Source organism: Saccopteryx bilineata, chromosome 5 (assembly GCF_036850765.1).
Source record: "Saccopteryx bilineata isolate mSacBil1 chromosome 5, mSacBil1_pri_phased_curated, whole genome shotgun sequence".
Classification (NCBI taxonomy): Eukaryota; Metazoa; Chordata; class Mammalia; order Chiroptera; family Emballonuridae; genus Saccopteryx; species Saccopteryx bilineata.
In genome coordinates this window covers 261,368,145-261,395,478 of record NC_089494.1, presented here as the reverse complement: position 1 = coordinate 261,395,478, position 27,334 = coordinate 261,368,145, and the positions used below count along the sequence as shown (strand labels likewise).

General features: G+C 50.1%; 1 protein-coding gene across 4 annotated transcripts in view; it reads right to left on the bottom strand.

Annotated features, from left to right (window-relative positions):
- The window catches only part of STK32B (serine/threonine kinase 32B), a 246,237-nt gene that overhangs the window by 174,854 nt on the left and 44,049 nt on the right, over window positions 1-27,334 (bottom strand). For 3 of the 4 annotated variants that reach the window (XM_066280589.1, XM_066280591.1, XM_066280590.1), the window contains exon 2: window positions 14,569-14,624. The exons of the other annotated variant lie outside the window; for it this stretch is intronic. In XM_066280589.1, the coding sequence (XP_066136686.1) occupies window positions 14,569-14,624 (56 nt within the window). The remainder of the gene's footprint in view (window positions 1-14,568; window positions 14,625-27,334) is intronic. 4 annotated transcript variants of the gene reach the window in all.

Genomic DNA, 27,334 nt, shown 5'->3' with positions numbered 1-27,334 from the left:
AGAGCCCTTTCCACAAGAAATCCCAGCTGATGAGGCAGAGAATGAGCCATTTGGCCAAAGCCACCCAAGCTGCTAAGAGGCAAGCACCCAATTAACATTCCTCAGTTGTCTGATTCAATTAGGAACTAATGTTACCGTCATTAATCAGTGTATCGAGACAGACAAATACATGCTAGCCAGTGTGGGTTTCATGAGAATGGCAAGTGGCAGGCACACGCCGCAGCTCAGACACTGGGGAGTGGGACCCGAGTCAGCAGAGAGCAAGGGCGACAAGACTCCACACGGCGCGGCACCCGGAGGCCTCTGGCCCGACGTCACACGCAGAGCAGAGCGTGGACAATGTCAGTCACGCCCGGAGCTCTGGGAGGGCCCGGATTTCAACACATTTGAAATGCGCCCATGGGGTGTGAGGTGCAGACAGGTGCAGAGTCACTTTGCTAGAATCGTCAGGGAAGTTTTTGTCTGGTTGCCTCTTCAGTGACCTTGATGGTCAGGGTTCCGGCCCTTATTTCTCAGCTCGGGCAAGCCAGCTCCGAGGATCCCAGAGTCAGAGGAACCAAGGTCGGGCTGGGACCCAGAAGTATGGGGGTGCGAGGCCGGTGCTGCCCTGTGGGCTGGCCCAGACTGCCCCTCTTATCTGACTCAGCCAACCTTCCGTGTACTGCCCACCCCATCCCAGCTGGAGCGCGCCTAGCCAATGCTATCGAATGAATCAACAGCTAGAGTGTGACATTAAAGGGCACTATTATGTTTGCAGAGCAAGATTCTGTCAAACAGTTGATTTGGGAGGGGAAAAAATCAGGATTAAATACCATTACTAAGCAGAGTGGTCACGCAGGGTCCACTGTTCAAATGTCCTTAGCTGACAAGTGGACCATCTTTGCAGACGATGATTGTTAACTGCCCGAGCGCATCCTCCCTTCTGTCTCTATAACGGGACATCAGTTTTCCTCAAGGAGGCCATGTGACCCACTAAACACCTGTAGCCGGAGGTAACCATGGTTCTGCCAGTGAGATATAACAATCTGCTGGAGGCTTCTAAGAAAAGTCTTGCTTTCTTTGAACAAAAGAAAATAGCTACCAATGGCCCACTCTTCTCCCCTCCACCACATTCTTGTCTTTCCTACCTGGAATACACATGTAATGTCTGGAGCTGCAGCAGCCCCTTCGGACCAGGAGGCCAAGAGCCTCTCAAAGACTCTAACCCTGCTATTGTGGCGCCACCTACCTTCAGACTTCTTGTTATGTGAGAAAAGCCAGCTCCTCTTTGTTTAAGCGGCTGTCAGGTCGGTTTTCTGTTTCTCACATCCCCATCTGATACACCCAAGTGCACGATGCTTTCTCACAGCACAGAAAGGCCACCCACACGAGCTCTAATCAATGCTGGCCTCACCGGAGCAGTCAAAAGTTGGCCTCATAGAGACGGAGACCAACAAGGCTGGCTACCAGAAAGCAGGAGAGAGTGAGGGGACGGGTGAGAAGGGGAAGGGGAATATAGTCAATAATACTGGGGTAAGTCTACACGGTGACAGACGATGACTAGAATCAGTGGGGTGATCACATCGCAAGGCATAGAAATGTCAAATCACTCTACTACTATAGTACACCTGAAATTAATATAACCAATATAAATAAGCTTGTATGCCAACTACACTTACGTAAAAATATAAATTAAGAAAAAAAACCATTGGCCTCAAGAAAAATACTCATTTGGATGTGTAAGCATTTATTAAATGACTGCCATGGACCTGGTTCCCAGCTAGCCATGAAGGTATGACAGTCCCCTAGGGACTCAAGGTTTAATGGGATAAACAAACGACACTTAAGAAAGTTGAAACCCCTCACTCTGGGTCACCGGGCCTCCCGTGGCCTGGCCCCGACGCCCCTCTGATCACCTCTGTGACCCTCCTCCCTGCTCACTTCCCACCCTGGCCTGGCCTCTGTGCCGTGCCTGCAACTGCACGCTCTTCCCACGTGTCCGCAGCCTGGGGCCCTCACCTTCTCAGGCTCTGCTCATGAGTCACCTCATCAGGGGAGCACCTGGGACCTCCTGTGGGAGACAGCCAACCCCTCCTCAGCCCCGCCCCCCTGACCTGTTTCCTTTCACCCTGACCAGCTCCTGCCACAGATGTGCACCTTGGTTGGTTCGTCTATCCACTGTCGGTCTCCCCTGCTGGGTTGTAAACCCCGTGATCAGAGGGGGTTTCCTCCCTTTGGTTCCCTGCTCTATCTTCAGTGACTGGGACAGCGCCTGGCACAAAGCAGGGCTTCGTGGCTGCCTGCAGTTGGCTGAATGAACGCGTGGAGTGTCACTCTGTAGGGAAGGGCAATGCTACAGGAGAGGGGAGCATGCCTCAGAAGACGGAGCCAAACCAGGAGATGGGATTAGGGCAAGGCCTTCTGGAAAAGGCTGCGTTTGAACTGTTTCTCCGTGGTCCGGAGTTGGCTTCAGGAAGATGGAGGTATAGGGGAGGGAGGAAGAAGTGCCTTAGAGGGGAGAGGGCACAGCCTGCTGGAAGCAGAGCCATGGGACACGCCCTTAGCATGCTAGATATGTCAGTAGTTCTCTGACATTGCTCATCAGTAAAATGGGGATCAGAGTAGTAATGCCTGACCAGGCGATGGCGCAGTGGATAGAGCGTCGGACTGGGATGCAGAAGACCCCAAGGTTCAAGACCCCAAGGTCGCCAGCTTGAACGCGGGCTCATCTGGCTTGAGCAAAAAAAAAAGCTCACCAGCTTGGACCCAAGGTCGCTGGCTTGAGCAAGGGGTTACTCAGTCTGCTGAAGGCCCACGGTCAAGGCACATATGAGAAAGCAATCCATGAACAACTAAGTGTCGCAACAAAAACCTGATGACTGATGCTTCTCATCTCTCTCCGTTCCTGTCTGTCTATCCCTCTCTCTGACTCTCTCTCTGTCTCTGTAAAAACAAAGAGTAGTACTGACTTCAGTGGGGGGTTTAGAGGGCGACACGGTAAGCACTTACTAAGTCATTTATTATTACTGTGATCATGATCATCATTCATACATGTTCTGATGATAAGAGCAGAGCACACTGTAGAGATGGGCAGAAGTGGCCCAAGAAGGGCCTCAGGGACCATTTCCCAATTGTCTGGTGTGATGGTTAATTTTATATGTCAGCTTGGCTGGGCCACGGTGCCCAGATATGTGGTCAAATATTATTCTGGCTGTGTCTGTAAAGGTGTTTTTGGATGAAATTACTTTTTGATAAATTAAAATCAGTAGATTTTGAGTGAAGCAGATTGCCCTACATAATATGGGTGGGCCTTGCTCAATCAGTCGATGGCCCAAGGAGAACAAAAACAAACCTCCCCTGAGCAGGAGGGAATTCTATAGCAGAAAGCCTTGGAACTGAACTCCGGCAGCCGCTCTTCCCGGGTCTCTAGGCTGAGAACCTAACCTCCAGATTTGGAGCTTACTTATGTACACACACACACACACACACACACACATCCTGTTCGCTCTATGTCTCTGGAGAACCTGGACCAACACATCTGGCAGTGAGCTAGCCAGGATCAGAAGTCAGCACCTGAATTCAACCTCCCATGGGCCCAGGGAACCAAGCCACCGTGGCCACCAGTGCTGCGTGCTGGCTTTTCTCCATCACCTTCTAAAGTGTTCAAGTTGCTAGGTACTTGATCTTAAACTGTTTGTCCTCCGTCAGCATATTAAAAGGGACAGCATCACGAGGAGGCATCCCTCACTGGGACACGGCCCAGGCTGTACGCAGCTACGCTCTGAGCCACCGCACCCTCCCCTAGGGGTGCTGAGAGACTGCACACCCACCCCACGGACCCTTCGTCTCTGAGTTCCAGCCCGCGCTGGGCGCCGCTCCCTGGTCTCCACCCGAGGCAGGACGTCAGACATCTTGGAGATGGTGGCAAAAAGAAGAAGAGACAAAGGTGAGCAACAGGCAGGTGACAGATGGCCTTAAATGCCACGTTTGAAAAGGCTGGCGCAGTGGGCCAAACTGCACTTCCCCAAACCCAGAAGTTGCAGCCCCAAGCTGCAGTGCTTTAAAATGCGACTGTGTTTTTAGAGAGGGTTTTTCAAAGAGTGAACACAGGGCCATGAGGGTCGGCCCTAATCCAGGATGACTGGTGTGTGTGTATATATACAAAGGGAATTTCAGAGACAGACACACACAGGGAAAAGATGACGTGAAGGCAAAGGGGGGTGTCAGCCATCCACACGCGAAGCAGAGACGCTTCAGAAGAGCCCGCCCCTGTGGACGCTGCCGAGAAAGGCCTCAGACCCCGGCGCTGGGACGGTCCCTCCGCTGCGTAAGCCCCCCCAGTCTGCGGGAACCCCTCCCAGCAGTGTGTGCAAATTCAGGTAGTGGCCTTCTGTCCTGAGGGCCTGGGAGAGCCTCTGGCGGGTGTTAAAAGTGGACCCCAGGTATACAGTCATAAATAAATGAATGAAATAAAGAACAGACAAACCAGCAACATGGGAAGTCTGAGATGTGAGGAGAAGGGAGGTCTTTCTGGGAGCAGGTGCAGGAATGCTGGAGAGCCACTCCAGGAGGTGACTCTATAATTAACGCCACTGCTTACACACACACACCGATGACCTCTGCAGTCACAGGGGACACGACAGTGTCAGGAAACGCCAAAGGGAGGCACAGGGACAGATGGGGGCAGGACCAGCGCTGGTGCTTCTGACGCCCTCGGCACCGGGAACGAGTCGGGGAAAGCGAGGCTGGAGCCGTCCTCTGCATGTGAACAGCAAGCCTCAGCCAGCAGACGAGTGACGCGGGAGATGACAGGAAGTGCACGGGAGCAATGACGTCTGTCAACCTGGCCGGCGGCAACAGATCAGCGGCTCTGGCCGAGGCTTGAGAGCCATTCACACGGGAGCCTGCTGTTCCTGCGATGTTTAGCACTTAATAAAGTGATTCCGGGAGCCAGCAAATTCCTCAAACTATGCCTCAAGCCCAACACAATCTAATTAATATAAAATGGCTAAATATTTAATTGAAAAGAAATGGAATTCCATCCTTTATGAAAGACGTTGGCGTGAACAATCACGGCTTCTAGTGCAAGCATCATGTTTCAGAAGTCTAAAAGCGCTTCTTACATAAGAATATAAAACAGCTCATTTTTCAGGCTCTGAGAAGTCGGGCAACTTGCCCGGAGTCACCTGCTTCTGAGCCCCAGTCCCAGCTCAGCTCTGACAGACTCTGGAGGCTTTCTAGCCGCTGGGCTTAACAGACTGCTTCACTCAGGCTTTTTCCCGAGAGGAGCCACCGTGCAGTCTGAGTCCTCGCTTTGGCTGGACCTTCAGACACACCTGCTGCCCCTGCCCCATTATGAACTCTGTGCCTGCCGCAGGGCCTTTGCACCTGCTATCCCTTTTGTCTAGGGCGTTCTTTCCCTCATATCTTCACAGGGTCTGTTTCCCACTAAACAGTTAGGACTTGGCTTAAATGTCTCCTCAAAGAGCCTTCTCTGTTCCCCTCTCCTCCAAAGAAAGCTGCCCTCTGTCCTCCCGGGTCACGGCACAGTACTCTGCCACAGAGCAATGACCACTGCTGAAACACCGTGTTTGTTTGCTGTTTGCGTGTCCATCTGTTCCCCTACGGATGAAACTCTGTAACATCATGGACCTTGTCCAGCTGTCTGGCACACACAACCACCCAGAATAATGCCGGGCAGAGCAGTGGCCACAAACATTTACCATCCCCGCTCAGAATCCCGCTGTGCACGTCTGCCATGCTGCCACTATCGCAAAGGCTTGGCAACTTAAAAGATCAAAAAGATTCCAGAAGCTTATATTTTTAAGGGGTAAAAAATAAATAAATAAATAAATAAATAATAATAAATAAATTAAGACCCAAGTCAAATATTTTCAAACTTTCAAACTGATAAACGCCTATGTAAAACCTAACCCCTGCTTAATTCCAAAGTGGATTTGTTGCGGTCTGAGCCGTAAATTGGTTAGTCTGCTATTAATCAAATGTATTTTTTTCACACCATAAATTCGCATGCAGATGTGACAGTCTGGGACACGGAATCAGACAACTAATAATATGCTTGCGGACGGAAATGATCAGCGCCGCATAATAAGGCGGCGCGGCGTCTGGAGCCACCGGCTGTGCCGTCCTTGTCCAGCGCCGTCCAGAATCTGCCTCTGAGGACATAAAGGACTATTGTCATATGACTCCGCCACTTTCTGCTGCTTTATGTGCAGACTGCCGCTGGCAAGTCCATGAATTTTAATTAACTCCCCATTTATTTTGCTCCAACCAGCTCTTGAAGCAGAGAGCCCACACCACTGTCAATCCAGAAGAGATACCTTTGAAGCAAACTTCTCCCAAAGTCTCTTCCTCCCTCCGTTGAAGATCATTAAGCCCAGTTCACGTCCAAGTTCACTCAGGGCAAAACCCTTCACCCTGGACTCTCCGCCGGCCCAGCTCCCGCTTCAGGGAGGCGCAGGGGCTGCGGAGTGTGAGGGCTGCAGGGGAGGTGCTGATTGCAGGGGCGGTTCTGAGAGTTTGCAGGGGAGATGCAGACACTGACCTCAGGACCCGAGCCCAGAGACAACTGGTGTAAACCCGCCAACTCACTCTTATTAGTCGATTGGCTAATTGTGAGGCTCTTCACTCATTTATATAGATTCATTTATATAATACTCATTCACTTATGTGTCAAATATATGTTCTCTGAATCATTAGTATATGTGTATATGTATATATATACTATACGTGTATGCAGACATACACACTGTGCAGTGGTATGTGTACATATCTAAACATGTGGACATGTGGGTATACATATGCATGTGTGTATAAATATTTTTTATGTGAGAGTATGCATATGTCTATATAAATATATATATATATATACATGTGTGTATGTATCTGTATCCTGTGTGGGGGGCATATATATATATATATATAACTATATACTGTTTAGTGGTTGAACAACTATGTGCATAAGATATACATAGGTGTGCATATACCACTTAGGGGATATGTGTGTATATGTATATATGCATATGTACTGCTTAGAGGGTATACACACATACATATATGTATACACTATATATGTGTAGACAAGATATATGCATTGTAGTATGCATGTATGTATGTGGGTGTACGTACATATATGTATAAGTGTATACTGCTTGTCAGGTGCATATACACATGCATGCATGTATCTGTATCCTGTATGGTCCAGCTGAAGATGGTCCATGCGGCTGGCCCATCACATGTCCATCTCAGAAAGGCATGCGGGAGCACAATGACTGGACATCCCCTGGGCCACAGGGAGGGAGGAGGCAGTCTCCAAGGGACAGGGATGTTATTATAGCAAGAAAGGGGACTGAACAGCATGCAGAAAAGTAAAAAACAAACAAAAAAACAGCCATCACTACAGTTCTTCATTCTTTTTCCACTTTACAGATGAGAAAAGTTAAGCTTCAGATTTGTTCATTTACTTCCCCAGGTGTCCGCGACCAACACGAAGCAGAGTCAGGTCGACTCCCGAATCTCGTGCTGCCCGTGGATACGTACAAATCACCCTGCTGTGCCGCGCCTGTCCCCAAGCTCAGTCCCGAGAGTGTTACACGAAGGTCAGTGACTTCCTGCGGAAGGACCGCCGGCCGCTGTGGGCCTTGGTGCCGCACGGAGGAGGCAGGCACGGAGCTAACGTGAGCTTTCTGTCCGTCCACACGTGCTCTTTCCTGATAACCAACGCTATTGTCATCAACTCCCAATACAAGGTCCCTCTGGAAAACTACCAATAAATGCCAGTCAGCGAGCCCGCCACAGACAGAAAGCAGAGCCACACTGCTCCCTGTGAGGAGGGAGTGCCCTTCACCCTGGCCAGCCCCTCGACCTTGACCTCGGCAGCAGTCACGCCGACTTCCGCCCTTACCGTGACAGGAGGCGAGTGTTTGGTGTGCTGACCAGAACGGAGCCATGTTCTCCTCCCTCTGAAGGAAACCAACTTCCTCCTGAACACCGCAGGTTTGTATACAGTCCACGTGCATCTGGGTGTCATCAAGCAATCGCTATGACCCGAGACTAACTTAAAAGCACCCACGATAACCATATTTAACACGTGTATGCTCTGGATGACAGGTTCTAAGAGCCAAACCAGTGGGCAAACGGCAGTACAGATGCAGGCAGCAAAGGCAGACAGAAATCTTCCAAAGGACGGTGACGAGATAGGACCAACTTCAAACTCACGAGGCTGCCCGCTAGCAGATCTGGTAGCATGCCAGGCAGGGAGGCAAAGGGCCCGGGACCGACATCGTCAGCGACGCCAGCGTGAAGGCTGACGGGCCTCTGAGTGTCCCAGGTGGTGCAGCTGCGCTGTGGACTCAGACGTGTGCATCGAGTCCCCTTACGTCATGGAATGCTCAACACGAGGATGACAGACATGACAGTTCGGCAGGTGTTTGACATGTCGTGTTGTAGTGAAGGGTAGCCGCGGCTCAGGAGGTTAGAGGCAGACTTCCTGAATGCTCGGGGCCGCCCACTTCTGAGAAATCCAGAGAAGAGGAGGATGTGCCACATAAACTCTGCCCAGATCTCCGGCTGGCCCCTAAAGGTGACTGTAAGCAGTCCAGTAAAAAAGGAAAAGGAAGTGGACAGAGGTTTGTGTACACGCCCAAGGGGGGGGGAAGCCAGCAGTGTAAGTCCAACCAAGTTGAACGCTTGTGAAAAGTACATCTTCAAAGAAATGCGATAGAACCCAAAGTCTCCGCAACATAACATTCACAGTGTCCAGGGCGTAACCTAAGATGATTTGACACACAGAGAACCTGGAATATGTGACCCCATTCTTACGGAGGCAAAGCTTCAGGTGACTCAGATGTTGGGATCAGCATAAAGGACATTAAAACAGCTACTGTGACTATGACGATACTGCACGGTATAAAAGGGCAGTGTGGTACGAATACAAGAAAATACGGAAAACCTAAGCCAAGAGAGAGAAACTTTTCTAAATGAAGAATTTCAAGCGTTTCAACCTAAGTGCAATTCCAGTCAAACCGCTAAAGGTCAATGATTAAAGGGAAATCTTAAAAAGGAGAGAGACTAAAGTGCCACGTGACATACCAGATAACAATAAGTGGTTCAAAGTATCACAACTTCTCATCAGAAACTATGGCAGTCAGGTGACAATGGTATGGACACTTTAAAGTAACGAGGAAAAAAACTGTCAACCCAATAATCTGTACCCAGAAGAAGTAGTCTTTAAGAAAGCAGGGGAATGAATGCCGGTCAGATAAAATGAAGTTAATAGAGACTGCACTGACAGGAGACAGGCACCCCAGGGAATCTGAAAGGAAACTCTTCAGAATGGATGGAAATGATATCAGTGGGAATTTCAGACCTTGGTGAGAGTATGGGTAAATTTATTAAAAACAAACAAAAAACATAGATCTAGATACACATATTTCTTAAGATGTGCAATATATTTACAAGTGTAGTCTATATATTTATATATATAGTTAACAAAGAAAACCATAAGATTGTATTGGAGATTTATAATTTAAGAAGCTGTCATTCGTGCAGCTATAGTATAAAGGTTGACGAGGGTGGTAAATGGAGCTATAAGGTCCCATAAGGTTGCCAGGTTCATCCACATGTCATGGGAAGTATAAAATATTAACTCTCTAAGAAGACTACGGAATAAATTAAGGGTGTATATTATAATCCCTAGAGCAACAATCTAAAAGCATAATACAAGGAATTACAGCTATAAAGTCAATAGACAAATTAAATGGGGGCTCTAAATATTCAATTAATCCAAAAGAATACAGAAAAGGAAAAACAGCAAAACAGACAAAGAAAAGCAGAAAATGGACAAAATCATGATAGACCTAACACCAATTTCACACCCTTTCAGACAACAGAGAAGAAAAATGTCCCAACTCTCTTTGTGAAACTAGTATAATCCTAAAAACAAACGTAAAAAGAAAACTACAGGAAACTACAAGATAACTATTCACAACTGATAATTTAATTAGCAAGATTTCAGGATACAATATATAAAAATCAATTGTATTTTTATATCTCGCAATAAACAATTAAAAACAATTCCATTAAAATAGTGCCCTCCCCACGAAGAAAAACTTCATAAACAATTTAGGAAAAGAACTGACACAAAATAAAAGGGCAAAGCCCCTGCCTACAAAATTTCAAAACATTATCAAAATAAAGAATCTTTAGTAATAAAGAAAGGTAAAGAGAAACAGAGAGATAGGTACGCCTTATTTGTGAATTAGAAGACTCAATGTTGTTAAGATAGCAAGTATTTTCAAGTTGATATATAAAGCTAATATAAACCCAATAATATTCCCACCCATTTTTTTTTGAGAAATTGACAAGCAAGTACAAAATTTCGGTGAAAGTCCAAAGACCTAGAATGTCCACAAAATTTTGAAAAAGAATAAATTTGGAGAACTTACACTACCTGATGTCAAGATTTACTATACACCTACAGTAATTAAGACAGTCTGGTCCTTGTACGAGTAGGTAAGACAAACAGATTAGGATGTAGTAGGCCTCCCACTTCTAAAAGGCATCTGACTTTTCACAAGGACGTCAAAGCAATCCAACAAGCAAAGAAAATTGTTTTCAAGAAATGGCCATCCCTATACGAAAACGATGAACCTCAACTCTTACCTCACATCATCCAAAAAATTTTAACTCTAAAGGAACTAAACCTATAAGCTAACCCACACGACTTTCACAAACTAAACACAGGAAAATATCTTTGTGACATGAGTATGTTTTCTTAAGCCAGGTTTCCTTATACAAGTCACTTAAAGCAATAACCCCCAAAATGAAAAACTCAATACATTATACCTCATCAAAACATAAAATGTCTGTGCACTACAGTACATCACCAATAAAATTAACAGATGAACTACAGTTTCTTAGAGAATAGTCCCATATCTGAGAAAGGACTGGTATCTGCATCTCTGTCCCACACTTCAGCGATAATACATCAACCCAAGTTTTCAAATGGCAAAATGTTTTGAATACATACTTCACAAATAAAGACATAAGATTGGTCATTTAGGCACATGAAAAAAAATGGTCACCATTACTCATCAGGGAAATGCTATTTAAAACCAGATTGAGATACTACTGAATACCTAAAGTGAAAAATACTGAGAGTACTACATGTTGGCCAGGATGTGAAGCAAATGGAACTTAGTACGAGTACAAAATAGCACAACCACGTTGGAAAGCCCTTCGGTGGTTTTGTACAAAGTAAAACAAACACTCTCCATCAAGCAATTCTAATCCTAGATCTGAACCCAAGAGAAATGAAATCACATGTTCATAAAAAAAGGACTACAAAGTTTCATGGCAACTTTCTGAAAACCAGCAAAAACTAAAAACAGTCTAAGAGTCTTGTCATGCCAAAAATGGATTAACAAACTGTGATACGTTAATAGAATGAATATTATTCATCAGTAAGAAGAAAAAAGTGCTGACATACAGCAACATGGATGAATCTCAAAAACATTAGGCAAAATGCAAAACATTATGAAGCCTTACACTGGAGAGTACTTGTTGTATGATATCATTTATATATTAAGTTCTAGAACAGGCAAATCTAACCTCCAGAGGATGAAGTGGTTGGGATACAGATGAGTTTTGGCTGGGAAGGGTCAGCGGGATTTTGAGGAGACAGTAATCGTCTATATCTTGATAGATCTTCACATTACGCAGGTGTATGCATTTCTCAAAACTCAACAAATGTAAACCTAAGATTTGTGTATTTATTGTATGTGCTATTACAGCAAAAGAAAAACTATGGACAAATGCTGAGATAATTGGGGTAAGTGTACAGATATTTGCAGATTACTATAAAATGCATAAAAGAAAAGATAGATTAATGGATGAATAGGATAGGTATTTCATAAAATAAGTTTGGTTGATGTTAAGTGAAATGTAAATGGTGAATACGGGTGTTGACTATAAAATTCCTTCAACTTTGCTGTATGTTTGCAAATTTTCACACTAAAATGTTAGAAAATACTGTATAAACATCTAGTCAACCCTGCCCTCTACAGAACATGTACTCTGTGAAGTCTGCATTTGGTATCCTGCAAACTCACCCCTGTGTACCCACACCTCCTGGGATTTTCCCCACCATTGTTTTTCAGACTAGACTTTAATGATCTGTTTATCTGTCTGCCTCCTGCATGTAGGAGAGCTCCTTAAAAGCAAGCACCATACCCGGTTCATTTTTGTATCTCAGACCCTAGAACAGAATCCAGAACAAATTGATCCTCCATATGATGGATGGGTGGATGGATGATGGGTGGATGGGTGGATGGGTGGATGGGTGGATGGATGGATGATGGATGGATGATGGATGAGTGATGGATGGATGGGTGGGTGGGTGGATAGATGATGGATAGATGGATAATGGATGGATGGATAAATGGATGGATGGATGAATGAATGGATGAATGGATGGATGCATGCATGGATGGATAAATAGTTGGATCTTTGGATGTAACCATAAGTAAATGGATGAATGAATGAAAGAATGAAGAAACCACCGTTTGCCAATGGGTGGGGGCGTAGGTGGTGATACAGATGGACAATGTGGCTCAAGGGGACAGATAAGGAATAAAGAAACATGGCACACAGACACAGCGAAAGCCTTTAGAAAGAAAGAAAGTCTGCAGTATGCTACAGCGTGGAGGCAGCTTGAGGACATTACCCGAAGTGAAATAAGCCAGCCACAGGAAGACAGATACAGCATGGCTCCGCGCTAAGTGGGGTCTCTTCCAGGCTTCTCTGCTCTCCAGCCTGAATGTGCCGATCCCTGTCCACCTCACAGCTCCTTGGAGGCTTCCAAGCCACCTTCAACGCCACAGGTTCAAAGCAGACCCCAGAATGAGCAGTTCAACACTCACCTGACCTCAGAAACTCAAAATCTGGTATTGTACACAAACTCCCAACAACAGAACAAGACACAGAATTAGAGAAAACTCAATGGCAAAGCTTCTGTTAATCAGAACTATGTGGGTTTCCAGTAGAACAAGTACCATGCAAGATCATGACCTTGCCAAGTCTTGTCCCACCATCTATCAACAGCAACACATCACACAGGGTGAGGTGCTCTGGGAATGTAAATGTACACAACAGCCCCGCCTGTCCCAGTCCATGTGTATGTCCACACAAATGTCCTTCCATGCAAAAACCAGGCATGCCTGTTACTACTACCTCCTTCAACACACACACACACACACACACACACACACACACACACACACACACTTAGTTAAAGTCTTCTCTTCCCCACTCCCTGCTTCTCGGGAGGGAAAGTGCCTAAGCAGTGAGGGAATCAATACCAACTAAGTGGTGGTTTGGTTACATGATGGGAACTCAACTATATAATCTCATTTATTTGCCACAACAACCTGATGTGGAAGACACAGACACGTCCATTGTTACACAGCCGGTGTGCTCATGAGTCCTGGCTGACTGACCCCCCAGTGGTCCAGTGGTTACAAACACCCCAAGGGAAATGCTTGTTGCCGGAGGGTAGATACTGCGTGAGGACCAGATGCTCCTTATGAACACAGACTCGTCCTTGATCTCCCCTTTAACCACAGACCCGTCTCCTGGGTGGGGGCGTAGGTGGTGATACAGACGGAGAATGTGGCTCAAGGGGACAGATAAGGAATAAAGAAGCGTGGCACACAGACACAGCGAAAACCTTTAGAAAGAAAGAAAGTCTGCAGTATGCTACAGCTTGGAGGCATCTTGAGGACATTACCCGAAGTGAAATGAGCCAGCCACAGGAAGACAGATACAGCATGGCTCCGCGCTAAGTGGGGTCTCTAAAACAGTCACTGTGGTCGCCTGGGACTGCGTCAGGGAGGGGGCCTGGAGAGTCAAAGTCACTAACTAATAGGCATACAGTTCAGTCCAGCAAGATGAAGAACCTCCAGAGCTCTGCTGGACAACACTGTGCCCAGAGTCAAATCATACCCTGGGTGCAGAGAAGTTTGCTCGAGGGCAGATCTCGTGGTAAGTATTCTTTCCAAATACCTTTTTATCTACATATTTATACAATGCTCATGTTGGAGGAAGGAGCAGAGGTTGACCATCTCATAAGTGTGTGGGTTTTTTCCACTATCCTCATTTAGATCCTCAAGGAAGAAATAGCATCAGCGACCTCAAAATAATTACCAGCGTAATTCACCTAAACCAGGGCTGCCATGGTAATTTAATTTTCAGGGTGAAATTACAGCGGATCCAAAGGAAACTATCCCGATTTCCTTTAGATTTCAATCTTGGCAAGTCCAGATCTTCCTGCCAAATAGTGCCCAGCAACCCGCAGAACACCACACCACACACACACACACACACACACACACACAGCCCACAGAACACCAGACACACACACACACAGCCCACAGAACACCAGACACACACACACACACACACGCGCGCGCACGAGCACGCGCACACACACACACGCACGCACACACAGCCCACCGGCTGGGACGCTTATATCTTATTTTCGATATATATTTTAAGATCCATCATTCTTACCTTTCCAAAACTCCCTTTACCAATGGCCCGGAGAATCTGAAAATGGTCAAAGTTGACTGCAAAAGAAAGAGGGGAGGAGAGGAGAAACAAGTCAGACTTCTCAAACCTTTGTTGGTTCTCGAAAGCTCTTAACCTACATACCCAACTATTTTATTCCAAACGGCTTCTGGTTTGAATTGCATTACATTTGCTGGGGCAGCACTCCATCACTGAATGGGTACTTCTTGACATATTCCATCCCCGCCCCCATCACTGAATGGATACTCCTTGACATATCCCGTCCCCGCCCCCATCACTGAATGGATACTCCTTGACATATCCCGTCCCCGCCCCCATCACTGAATGGATACTCCTTGACATATCCCGTCCCCGCCCCCATCACTGAATGGATACTCCTTGACATATTCCATCCCCGCCCCCATCACTGAATGGATACTCCTTGACATATTCCATCCCCGCCCCCATCACTGAATGGATACTCCTTGACATATTCCATCCCCGCCCCCATCACTGAATGGATACTCCTTGACATATTCCATCCCCGCCCCCATCACTGAATGGATACTCCTTGACATATTCCGTCCCCGCCCCCATCACTGAATGGATACTCCTTGACATATTCCGTCCCCGCCCCCATCACTGAATGGATACTCCTTGACATATTCCATCCCCGCCCCCATCACTGAATGGATACTTCTTGACATAGTCCATCCCCGCCCCCATCACTGAATGGATACTCCTTGACATATTCCGTCCCCGCCCCCATCACTGAATGGATACTCCTTGACATATTCCATCCCCGCCCCCAAAGCATACATTTGGCAGTTAACGTCTCCCCAGTGGGTCTCTAGGGCAGGGATGACAGAGAAAAACTTGGACACATAGATTACCAAATTCTTTTTTTTTTTAGTGATAGGAGGGGAGACAGAGAGACAGATTCCCACACGTGACCAAAGGGGATTCACCTGGCAAGCCCCCTATGGGGTGATGCTCTGCCCATCTGGGACCATGCTCACCAACTGAGCTATTTTTAGCACCTGAGGCAGAGGCTCCATGGAGCCATCCTCAGTGCCAGGGGCTGATGTGCTTGAACCAATAAAGTCATGGCTGCGGGAGGGGAAGAGAGAGAGAGAGAAGGGGAGTGGGAGGGGTGGAGAGCAGATGGTCACTTCTCCTGTGTGCCCTGACTGGGAATTAAACCTGGGACATCCACACACTGGGCCAGTGCTCAACCACTGAGCTAACTGGCCAGGACACCAAGTTCTTGTACATGCTGTTGTTCTCTTCGCCAGGCTGACCTTTCCCCATGTCTGGTGCCAACCTTGTCTACCTGGTACTTTTAGTTTACACACTCATATATCAGCTTATCTGTGTAAGTGTCCAAGAAGTTACTCCTGCTTCTTTTATAGAAACTTTGAGCCTTCAACTGCCACATCATGGTTCCTATCTGCCTGGATGCCAGTCTAAGCCCTGGCATTGTGAGCTATGGGATGAGGAGGAGCCCATGCCTCCTGCTATTATTCCATCTCGTATCTCCCCTTCATGGTGGACTTCTTGATGGGGTTCTTCAGTCTTGCTATTTCTAGCTCTTCACTCCAGTCTGGCTTCTGACCACGCCCCTACAGCTCAACAGCTTATGGCCATGCACTACATGCAACGGACGCCTTTCTGTCTTCCTTGTCCGTGGCCACGCTCTCCGTTTCGAAGCACCTGCCTGGCTTCCACGGCCGGACCCCCCTCACCGTCCACTCCTCTTGCACACAAAGCCTCGTCTTCCCAAACCTCACACACAGAGCCCCTCCAGCCCGCATCCTACAACCTTCCCCTCACACTGGCTGCAAAGGCTTCCATCACCACCGTTTGCCGATGGCTCTCCCAGGCTTCTCTGCCCTCCAGCCTGCGTGTGCCGATCCCTGCCCACCTCACAGCTCCTTGGAGGCTTCCGAGCCACCTTCAACGCCACAGGTTCAAAGCAGACCCCAGGATGAGCAGTTCAACACTCACCTGACCTCAGAAACTCAGAGCCTAGAATGCATCCTTGACTTCTCTCTCTCCCGACCCCATCACCGGTCCCTCAGCAGGTCAGGTCCCCGTTACCTCCTCCCCGTCTATCCCATCTGTCGGCCTCTAGGCCACTCTCTGTCTAATCCACCTTCATCTGGGGCCACCATGGTCTCCCAACATCTCTGAAACCCCACCCTGAGGCGCTCCACGCTGCCCCCCTGATCCTATGGAGGAGAGCAAGTTCCTCCCCACAGCTCGAGGCCCTACAGTGCCCGGAGCGCCCTCCCACGCCCACCAAGCTCAGAGCCCATGTTTCTTTTTTCTACTGTTTCCCTAGCACCTAACACAGTGGTAGCACGCGGTCAGTCCTCGATAAGTAGTCCTCAGCGGAAGGAATGATTGAGAGAAGACCTCCGTATTCACAGTGCCAAACGCAATTCCTAGGATGACGTAAGGAGTCTTCGGGAAATATTCCTTAATTAGATTGGATGACAGCCAGCTTCCGGTAGCCAGGAGAAATACGCTATTTACCAAAGATCAAGTAGAACGATTGGTTCGCTACGTAACAAGGGGGCGAGGGCGCGGGAAGGGGGTGAATACCGCCAGTTCCCTGTGTGTGAAGCTTACACAGTGGAGGATAACTGCAGAAGTGTGTCCCCGCCAAGGTCAGAAGCCGGTGTGCCCTCTAATGCCTAACGTGCTCGGTTAGCACAGAGAGATGGGTTATTGGTTAACGTAGCAGCACCTTGGTCTCCTCTGAGGATAACGTGCGGGGAAAGGAAGCCCCTACCTCAGGTCTTCCCCACTTGCTGAAGGTCGAGGGAGAAAAGTCAGGGGCTCGGGCTGTACAGTACTTGCACGTGACCAGCAACGAGCTAGGGATTGTACGTATCCTCTCACGAGACCCCACGGTCCCGTGGGGCAGGCCCCCCGGCTGGCGCTGGCACCTGTCTTCCACCGGCACCAGCGCCTGGCTTCCCAGAGGGCCCCGTGCTGCGCCATGCTGCCTGGACAGCAGTTTCCCCAAAGCCCCTACGTGGGGGGGACTCCCACCTGGCCTCTGTCATGCCTCGCAGGGGCTCCCCCTCATGAAGGCTTCCCCGCCCCCATTAAGACCCCTTCTCCTTGGGGCAGTCCCTGAACTTTCTGCAGGGACCAGAGAACCCAGCCTGGATGCAGACTGCTCGGGATCTGTCCCTGCCTGAGTCACCGTGGGCGAGTCACGTGACCTCTGTGTGCCCCCCCCACCTCATCTGTAACACGGGGGACGCGGCGCCCACTTTCCGGAAGAGCCACCTCTTGAGTGGCCCCAGGTGTCTGCAGTCGCCCCTCTCCCCGGGTGTGTCCCAGGAGAGGTATTTCTGGCCAGTCACCCCAGCAGAGGGGGTGCAAGGTGTCGCGGAGCAGAGAGCCAGGGAAAAGGATGCACCAGCCTCCTTCTGCTGGTCCGGCTCTCCCTCCGGAGTCTGTCTGCAGGGCCCAGCCTCTCCTCTGCTCCTGCTCGCCGGGAGCCGTTCAGAGACAGTCGCCAGTCACCGAGCACAGCCCGCGGGAGTCTGGCCGATGCTGGGCGTCGCCCTCCTGGGCCCCACCTGGCTCCCAGCTCTCTCCCCGGAGGAGAGAAGGCATGGCTCTCCACTGGTCTGCTGGCTGACGGGAGAGGGCTGCTCATGACTGTGTGAACGGGCAAACGCCGAAGGCTGTTATTATCTTAATGATCAGTATTGTAACGTGGAAAATAATCTGACTCTTCCACATCCCCTACAAATCTGCGTGTTTCCCGGGGGCGATCGGACATAATGGACAGGGCGCAGGGGTACCCTACGTAATGCACATTTCTCTATGGAACTAGATGGGATTTAAATGAGTTTGGCACGGTGGCCCGTGTTTTCCATTGACTGGGCATCTCTCTGAGACCTGGCATACTGATATTTACATAATGGCACCCACGTGGGTGCAGGAGGGCAAGGCCGGCAGTTGGTAAGCAGATTGAGACGGGCTCTGTTGTGAATGGGCCAGGCCACAGACGGTCCTAGACACGGCGTTGTTGAATGCTGGCGAGACTACTTAGCTGGGGTGGGGGTGGGGGTGGGGGTGTGCGTGCAAGAGTCAGAGAGTCAGATTCTTACTTTTCTTCATTTATTTTTTTAATTTTTGCACTGATTTGAGTGGGATGGGGAGGGGTGAGGAAGGGAGAGGGAAAGAGAGAGAGAGAGAGAGCGAGAGAGAGAGGCATCAACTCACTATTCCACTTAGTTGCTCCTTTGAGGTGGGCGCTCATTCGTGTCCTGACCAGGGATGGGACCCCTCACCTTAGCACACTGGGATGACTTTCTGTCCACTAAGAGTCAGTTCCTGAGGGTGACCATCTTAGGGAAAACCTTCCGGGACACCCCCTGGTTTTATCCCGGAAAGTCCTATACCCCTGGAAGCCCCGCCCGCGGTCCTGGGAGAACCGAGACGGTCATCCATCCACTTCTGGTCATTCCACTGTCCCACCTGAAGCAGTCGCCAGCTCTGCCGAGCTGCCCGTGGGTCAGCGAGGAGCATTCCTGAAAAGCAGTGTCTGGTGACCGGACACTTAGAGAGGCCGCCCAGGGTGACCCGGTCATAAGGACACAGTGAAGATAGAAGCAGATGGCACGTTGTTGGCCGAAGGCCAAGCCCAAGGGGCCAGTGGCCTGCCGGACGGCTGCCACGCTGGCTCACAGGCTGTTAGATAACTGGCTGTGTGTCCAGCCAGGCTCACCTCGCCCCTTCGCCTCAATAAGGAACGTCAGGTCTGTTTAGGGACCAGTGTGGCCAGGCCCGGGCGCTGAGTCACAGTTGGTCTAATCCTGCGGCCACCATCAGGATCGCTGGAGGCTTGGTAGGGACTGATCGTCATGACCCCCACCCTGTCCTGAGTCTCCAGGGAGGGGCCAGGGAACCTGCATTTCTAACAAGTTCACAAGTGAGACTGATGGTCCAAGGGCCAGCCGGACAATTCTGCTCCCCACTTCCCCAGTCACCCCTTCAGGCGGCTGGCACTGACCTCACTGCCCAGGTCTAGTCAATGCGATCTAAGCAGAGCGTGATTGGGGCTCTTTCTGGGAAGGCATTTTGTCCTAATGAAAAGGGACAGATTTGGGGGGAGTCCCTCCCATCCTGCAGGGGCCGTCAGGGCAAGTGGCTCTGAGGAATGACGAGTTATCCGGCGGTGAGGAGGGGATGCAGGGGTTGTCCTGGGTTCCAGGACAAGCGACGACAGAAACAGGAGCCCGGCGCCACGAGTGGGTGAGTTCCTGGGATGCAGGACAGGCGTGACTGGGGAGAAATGAGAAAGCGGGGTGAGGGGGTGGCCCCGGGCATCAGCAGACACGTCCTCGAGGCGGGGACGCCCAGGCCTCACGGAGACTGGGAGCTCTGTTCCAGGGTCCACCTCCCCTGGGCTACCACGCTGTCCTCCCACAGGCTAGTCAGCCTCCCGGGAAGGGACGATTTGGGACAGAAGATGAGACCACTGCAGTCCTCAGAGAGGGACACCCTTGCTCGGAATTCACCTCCCCACTCAAGGGTCTGAGTGTGCTCCCAGGCCCGTGACCAGGAAGAGTCCTTTCTCCCTCCTCTGCCCCCAACTCGGGGGTCTGAGTGTGCTCCCAGGCCCGTGACCAGGAAGAGTCCTTTCTCCCTCCTCTGCCCCCACTCGGGGGTCTGAGTGTGCTCCCAGGCCTGTGACCAGGAAGAGTCCTTTCTCCCTCCTCTGCTCCCAACTCGGGGGTCTGAGTGTGCTCCCAGGCCCGTGACCAGGAAGAGTCCTTTCTCCCTCCTCTGCCCCCACTCGAGTGTCTGAGTGTGCCCCCAGGTCCGTGACCAGGAAGAGTCCTTTCTCCCTCCTCTGCCCCCACTCGAGTGTCTGAGTGTGCTCCCAGGTCCGTGACCAGGAAGAGTCCTTTCTCCCTCCTCTGCCCCCACTCGGGGGTCTGAGTGTGCTCCCAGGCCCACGACCAGGAAGAGTCCTTTCTTCCTCCTCTGCCCCCACTCGAGGGTCCGAGTGTGCTCCCAGGCCCACGACCAGGAAGAGTCCTTTCTCCCTCCTCTGCCCCCCACTCGGGGGTCTGAGTGTGCTCCCAGGCCCGTGACCAGGAAGAGTCCTTTCTTTCTCCTCTGCCCACCAGCCCAAGACCTGCTGAGGCTGTGCAGGAGCACCCGGCTGTGTAGGTGATAAAATGCACGTCCCTCCCCATGACCTGCAGGCCGGGTCCTCGCCTTCCTGCCGGCCTCACACACACACACACACACACGGTCTTCCCTGGACACAGGTCAGCCTCCCGGGCCTCCTGGCATGCCCTCCACCCCCCGCCCAGGCTCTCTGCTGCTGGTTCCCCGCCTGGAACGCTGGGCCCTGCTTCACCCCAACGCCAGCTCTTCCCCACCCTCCGGTCTCCCCTCCCTGGAGAAGTGAGAGGTCTTCCCCAACCGCACTGCCGGTGACCTCCCTCTGCGTCCCTCCGCCTCCTCGCCATCTGAATTTCCTTCACGGTAACTGTCACAAACTAAAACAGCTGCTGTTCTCTCGCAACCTGTTCATGGTCTGCACCCCCACTTTGGAATGTCACCTCTTTGATGAAGGCTGGGATGTTTGCCTGTTTCGTTCACTGCAGTGTCCCTGGAGCCTAGAACAGTGCCTGGCACATAGTAGGTACTCAACAAACATCTAGTGAGTGAATGAAGGTGTCCTGGAAGGGAGAAGTCCAAGGGAGTGCTGTGCACATGAACATGTCCGAGTTCCTTCTGCCTGCCACCAGGGGGCGCCAACCCTCACTTCTCAGCGTCTCACCATAGTCATCTGTGAAATGGGTACAAGGTTGCCTGCCCCATCGCATGTCAAGGTGATGAGGCTCTCTAAAGCCTTCATTCAGGACACAAGAAGAGAATGGCTAGTTCCTCTCAAATTGATGTTCACATTTACCATAATCATACTTGAGGTTGTTCCCCAAAACTGACAAACTCATTCTAAGGGGAATAAATAGGCCAGGATAGGGAAACATGTTTTGCCAAATGAGTTTTGAGGAGAGAAGTCTATCTAGTTCTACCAGATATAGGGATACAGAGCTTGTCTGACTGGTGGTGACACAGTGAATAGACCATTGACCTGAGACACTGAGGTCCCAAGTTCAAAACCCCAAGGTCACCAGCTTGAGCACAGGCTCACCAGCTTGAGCATGGGGTCACCGGCTTGAGTGTGGGATCATCAACATGATCCCGTGGTCACCGGCTTGAGTGTGGGATCATCAACATGATCCCATGGTCACCAGCTTGAGCCCAAGGTCACTGGTTTCAGCAAGGGGTCACAGACTTGGCTCCTTGTCAAGGCACATATGAGAAGCAATCACTGACGGCAACTATGAGTGGATGGTTTTCATCTCTCTCCCTTCCTGTCTCTCTCATCCAATCTTTATTATATGCGGCTTAAATGTCTGTTTGTCGCCGATAGCTTATTGGTTGCTTGCGTAACTGTACTAGCCAATGGGGTGAAGTTGCCACGGCATTCAAATAGTCCCGCCTTCTGGCATGCCACCTCACAAATTGAAGTTAAAGATTGGAGCAATTATTATGCTGTTAAGAAATCTTAACACCAGAAGGGGTCTTTGCAATGGTACAAGACTAGAGGTTCTCCAATTGAAAAATAATGTCATAATAGCTAAGTCTTTGGCTCCTCTAACCAACCGCACTGCCGGTGAAATATATGTCATTCCAAGAATTGATTTGGCTCCATCTCAAACAGGGTTGCCGTTTCAATTGAGACGTAGACAATTTCCTATAAAACTTGCCTTTGTATGACCATCAATAAGTCTCAGGGCCAAACGCTTAACCGTGTTAGCATTTTTTTACCTGAGCCTGCATTTGGACACGGTCAACTTTATGTTGCCTGTTCAAGAGTTTGTGAAAGAACGGACGTAAAATTAAAAATAATTGATGGTCCTCTGCAAGGCGAGCTTAAAAATGATGGAAAGATCTACACAAGAAATGTGTACAAAGAGATCTTTGACATGTGAATTAACATTTTATTATTTAAATCACCTTTATTTATTGAGCTAGCGGTGGCTCTTAAGAAATGTACCGCCAGTGGTTTCCTTCATTGCACTCTACTTTAAGCAATTAAGTAAGTAGAAGGGGAAAACCCCGTGGGGCAGTAAGCAAAGGGGCGTCCTCGCCGCCTGCCCTGGGTAATTCAGTTTGAATTAGCAGACACCTTTGCACAAATCATTTTAATTACAATTTATAATATCTAGAACAGCGGTCATTTCGTATGACCGCCAGGCTTTCTAGTATATATATATATATATATATATATGTACACAATATATATATGGAGACACACACAGTTTATACATTCAGTCAACGAACAGTCACACAGGTGACAGATGCCTGCGGAGGACAAGAAGACACAATCTGAGAGTGGAAGAAGGGCCTCAGCTCTCCAGATAGACAGGCCCAGCTGGACTCCAGCAGAGTGGCCAGGACGCTCGGCCAGGCTGGGAGACCTGGTTAGTTACCTGAACAAAAACAAGATCAAACGAGTACCTCTCTGTTCACAAGATCCCAAAACAAAGTTCTGAGCAAGTCAGTGAAATGTAACAGTATCTGAAACCATAAAGCTCAGCGCCCAACAGAGAAGGCACGTGATCAATACCAGTCTCCCTCCCGCAATAACCATCAGTATTTGTAAAGCACATGATTGTCTAACCCACTGTGCTGTATACCTGCCACTAATACAAAGTAACACTGAATGTAAACTGTAATTGGAAATAAATAAGTAAATAAAAGAAGAAGTACAAATTGGTAGACATAAAACAGAGCCATGGAAAACACGGCGTAGGGAATACGGTCCATACTGTTGTAAGAACCATGTATGATGCCGGGTGGGTACTAGACTTGGGGCGGGGGGAACACTTCGTAAATTATATGAATGTCTAATCACTACGTTGCACACCTGAAACTAATATAATATTAAATGTCAACTCTAATGGAAAAATAAAATAAATTAATAACCAGTCTCTTCCCTTCCACACAACTCATCCAGGTGTGTAACTTCCACCCTCGGCAGGAAGTGACTTACTCGAAGTCCAGATTCACTGGCTATCCCAGGACTGAAATGGACAGCTTCCCATCTGGGAACCCAGCCTGCACTGAGGACCCGCATGTATATATTTGCTCCAAATGTTGAAGGCTATCAGGTGTACCTGGAAACCCCCTCTACATCCTGTTCACGGGTCTGTCCCAGCCCTCTGCACACTGCCCTCTGCACACCACCCTCTACACACCACCCTCTGCACATAGTCCTCTACACATCACCCTCTGCACACAGCCCTCTGCACACCACCCTCTGCACACTAACCACTACATACTGCCCTCTGCACACTGCCCTCTGCACACTGCCCTCTGCACACTAACCACTACATACTGCCCTCTGCACACTAACCACTACATACTGCCCTCTGCACACTGCCCTCTGCACACTAACCACTACATACTGCCCTCTGCACACTAACCACTACATACTGCCCTCTGCACACTAACCACTACATACTGCCCTCTGCACACTGCCCTCTGCACACTAACCACTACATACTGCCCTCTGCACACTAACCACTACATACTGCCCTCTGCACACTAACCACTACATACTGCCCTCTGCACACTGCCCTCTGCACACTAACCACTACATACTGCCCTCTGCACACTGCCCTCTGCACATAGCCCTCTGCACACTAACCACTACATACTGCCCTCTGCACACTGCCCTCTGCACACTGCCCTCTGCACACTAACCACTACATACTGCCCTCTGCACACTGCCCTCTGCACATAGCCCTCTGCACACTAACCACTACATACTGCCCTCTGCACACTGCCCTCTGCACATAGCCCTCTGCACACTAACCACTACATACTGCCTTCTGCACACTGCCCTCTGCACATAGCCCTCTGCACACTACCCACTACATACTGCCCTCTGCACACCGCCCTCTGCACACCGCCCTCTGCACACAGTCCTCTGCACACTGCCCTCTGCACACAGTCCTCTGCACACTGCCCTCTGTACACTGCCTCCCTCACTCATGTTGGTTCCTCTGCCCTAACGTGTCACCCACACGCCCACCCACGGCTGAATTTTAGCTGGAGACATCATTCAGCCCTGGTCACCATCCACACTGTCTGGCCGGCCCCACAGCGGGACCAGGTGCTCCGAACAGACCTCTCCTACGTCGCCGGTACAGAGCAAACAACCAGTGTTTGCTAAACTGAGCTACAACCTCTGTTAGCCTCATTCAAAACCGGTTTTGTTTTCCAGTTGATGAACGGGATTCAGAAAGCCCAAAAGGTTATTTCCCCTGCTCTGCACTCTGATAGGCAACAACGCCGAACCTATGAGCCCTCAAGAAATCGCACGCCCAGTCCAGACAGGACAATACTGCACGGCGGCAATCTCAGGGCAGCGGCTACTTTGGGGCGCTGGTGAAAATGTGGGGTCCATGATAGGAAGGTATCAAACCCACGTGCCCGCGAGAGAGAGAAGGTGTGGGACCCTAACACCTCCTCGAAAGTGAGGCCTGTCTCAGACTCACGTGCGTCCTCTGCGCCCGCCGTATTCACTTCCTGCGGCTGTAACAAAGCCCCATGACACCAGGGGCTTAAAGCGACAGAGATTTCTTCTCTCCCTGTTCTGGGGGCCGCAAGTCTGACATCTCGGTGCAGGCGGTCCACGGTCCCTCCAAACGCTCGAGGGATGGAGCCTTCCTGGCCTCTCCCAGCCGCTGCGGTGCCGGCCATCCTTGCTGTTGTTCCTTGTCGGGTGGCCGCGCCGCTCCAATCTCTGCCTCTGTCGTCACGTGGCCCCTTCCCCTCTGTGTCTGTCCCTGCTTTTCATCCTTTTCTTAGAAGGACACCAGTCATTAGAATAGGGCCCTTACCCAGTACGACCTCATCTCAACTCGTCGCATCTGCGAAGACCCTGCTTCCCAGTAAGGTCGTGTTCTTGAAATCCCAGGTGAGCATGAATTTGGGGCGTGGGAGGACAGTCGTCCACCCAGGACATCCAGAAAGCCACCTGGCTTAGAGGAGAGGGTCCATAAAAGACGGCCAGCTGCGTGGGTAGATGGATGACCAAATCAGTGGGCCCACGTCCCTGTGCACCTGTGTGGTCACACCTGCGTGTACTCCTGCACCTGCCCACGCCGCAGAAACAATGAGGTGTTCCGGAAACGAAACCGGCTCTTCGTTCTCAGGTGACATCAGAGCTCAGCAGCTCTGGGGAAGGCAGGGCGTGGCTATTTCTCCAGCCGACCTCTCCGGGGCAACGCTGGACAAAGCCTGTCGAAAGAAAGCCCCATGACGACATTTGCTGTTAGGTCCCCGCCAGCTCTCCACACGATGACCCCCAGACAAGCGCTGCAAATACACTGAGGGTGACCGCTTCTCCGAAAACCAAGCTACCAAATTCCTGATTCCTGTTAGGGAAAGACGGTGGAAGATTAGAGCCTTCATTCGTGGCGTAGAATCGACTGATCTTTCTCAGCACCGCGGCCGGTCGGTCGATGGGCAGAGTGGGCAGGAGGAGACAGCTGCACTGAGATGACAGCCTCACTAATCTGGTGCTCCCGGCTGAGGCGAAGGCGCCCTGGACGTTGGTTCCGCCGAAGCGCTTCCTTCATGAGCCGGGACGGGAGCTCAGCCAGACAGGAGTCAACGAGACAGTACTCGGATGCCGACGATTACGTTTTGATTTATCTTCTCGTGGCAGAATTGTGCACCTGCAACCTATATAATTTTATGAACCAATGTCACCCTAATAGATGCAATATTTAAAAAAAAAAATTTTTAATTAAAAAAGAAACCACATACGCAAACATCCTCCATCAGCTGCCATAGATTTGGGGTCCTGGAAACAATAAAACTCCTCATTGTCTATGATGGGGACTCATCATACCAGGACCTTAGACTTCAACTCCTGGGACCCAATCTTTAACGTGGCTGAGGCTGGCCTGGTGCCAAGAGTCTGATGCTCAGACCAGGGCCGCCTCTCGGAAGGCCGGGGCAGAGGGAGGGGTCTGGGGCTGCGGTATATCGACAGCATCAATCACCCCCACTCTCCATCGCTCCCTGACCCACGTCCTCTGCAAGGCGTCCTTGTGGCTCAGGGGTGAAGGACATCTTCCCACCACGGATTCTCTGCGCGGCCATACCCGTGTGCCGTGACGCAGCCGAGACAGGGTCGGCAGGCGTGGCTCAGCCAGGCCTTCCGTGTATTCGATCCCTGTCTTCCTGGTCTACGTTCAGCACAGGCCCGTGGCCTGGCGTCCTTCTGGACACTGGAACGCTGGACAGCCCCAGCAGCCAGGATGTCCCAGGTGAAGCGATCTCAGACTATCTGACCGCCGGCCAACCCCCCGACGAGTGAGACTGTCTGCCCGAAAGCGATCAGTGCCAACACAGGAGGACTGAGGGTGCCGAGTCGTGCCGGTGGAAGCCGCGAGTTTGGGAGCGGTTTGCCGCAGGGCGTCACGGACCATAAGACCAAGGAGGGGAGAAAAATGGAGGGACGAGGGGAGAGAAGAAGAAAGGCAACCAGGGAGAGAGAGATACAGGGCCCAAGGATGGTCTGAAGAGAGGCGTGCTGTGACAGCCATAGAACAGTTTAATCTTGAAAGAGAAGAACAGAATGGGAGGAGCTGCTTACCCGACATCGGGCCCTACTGTGTGCAGCGATAGAGAGCAA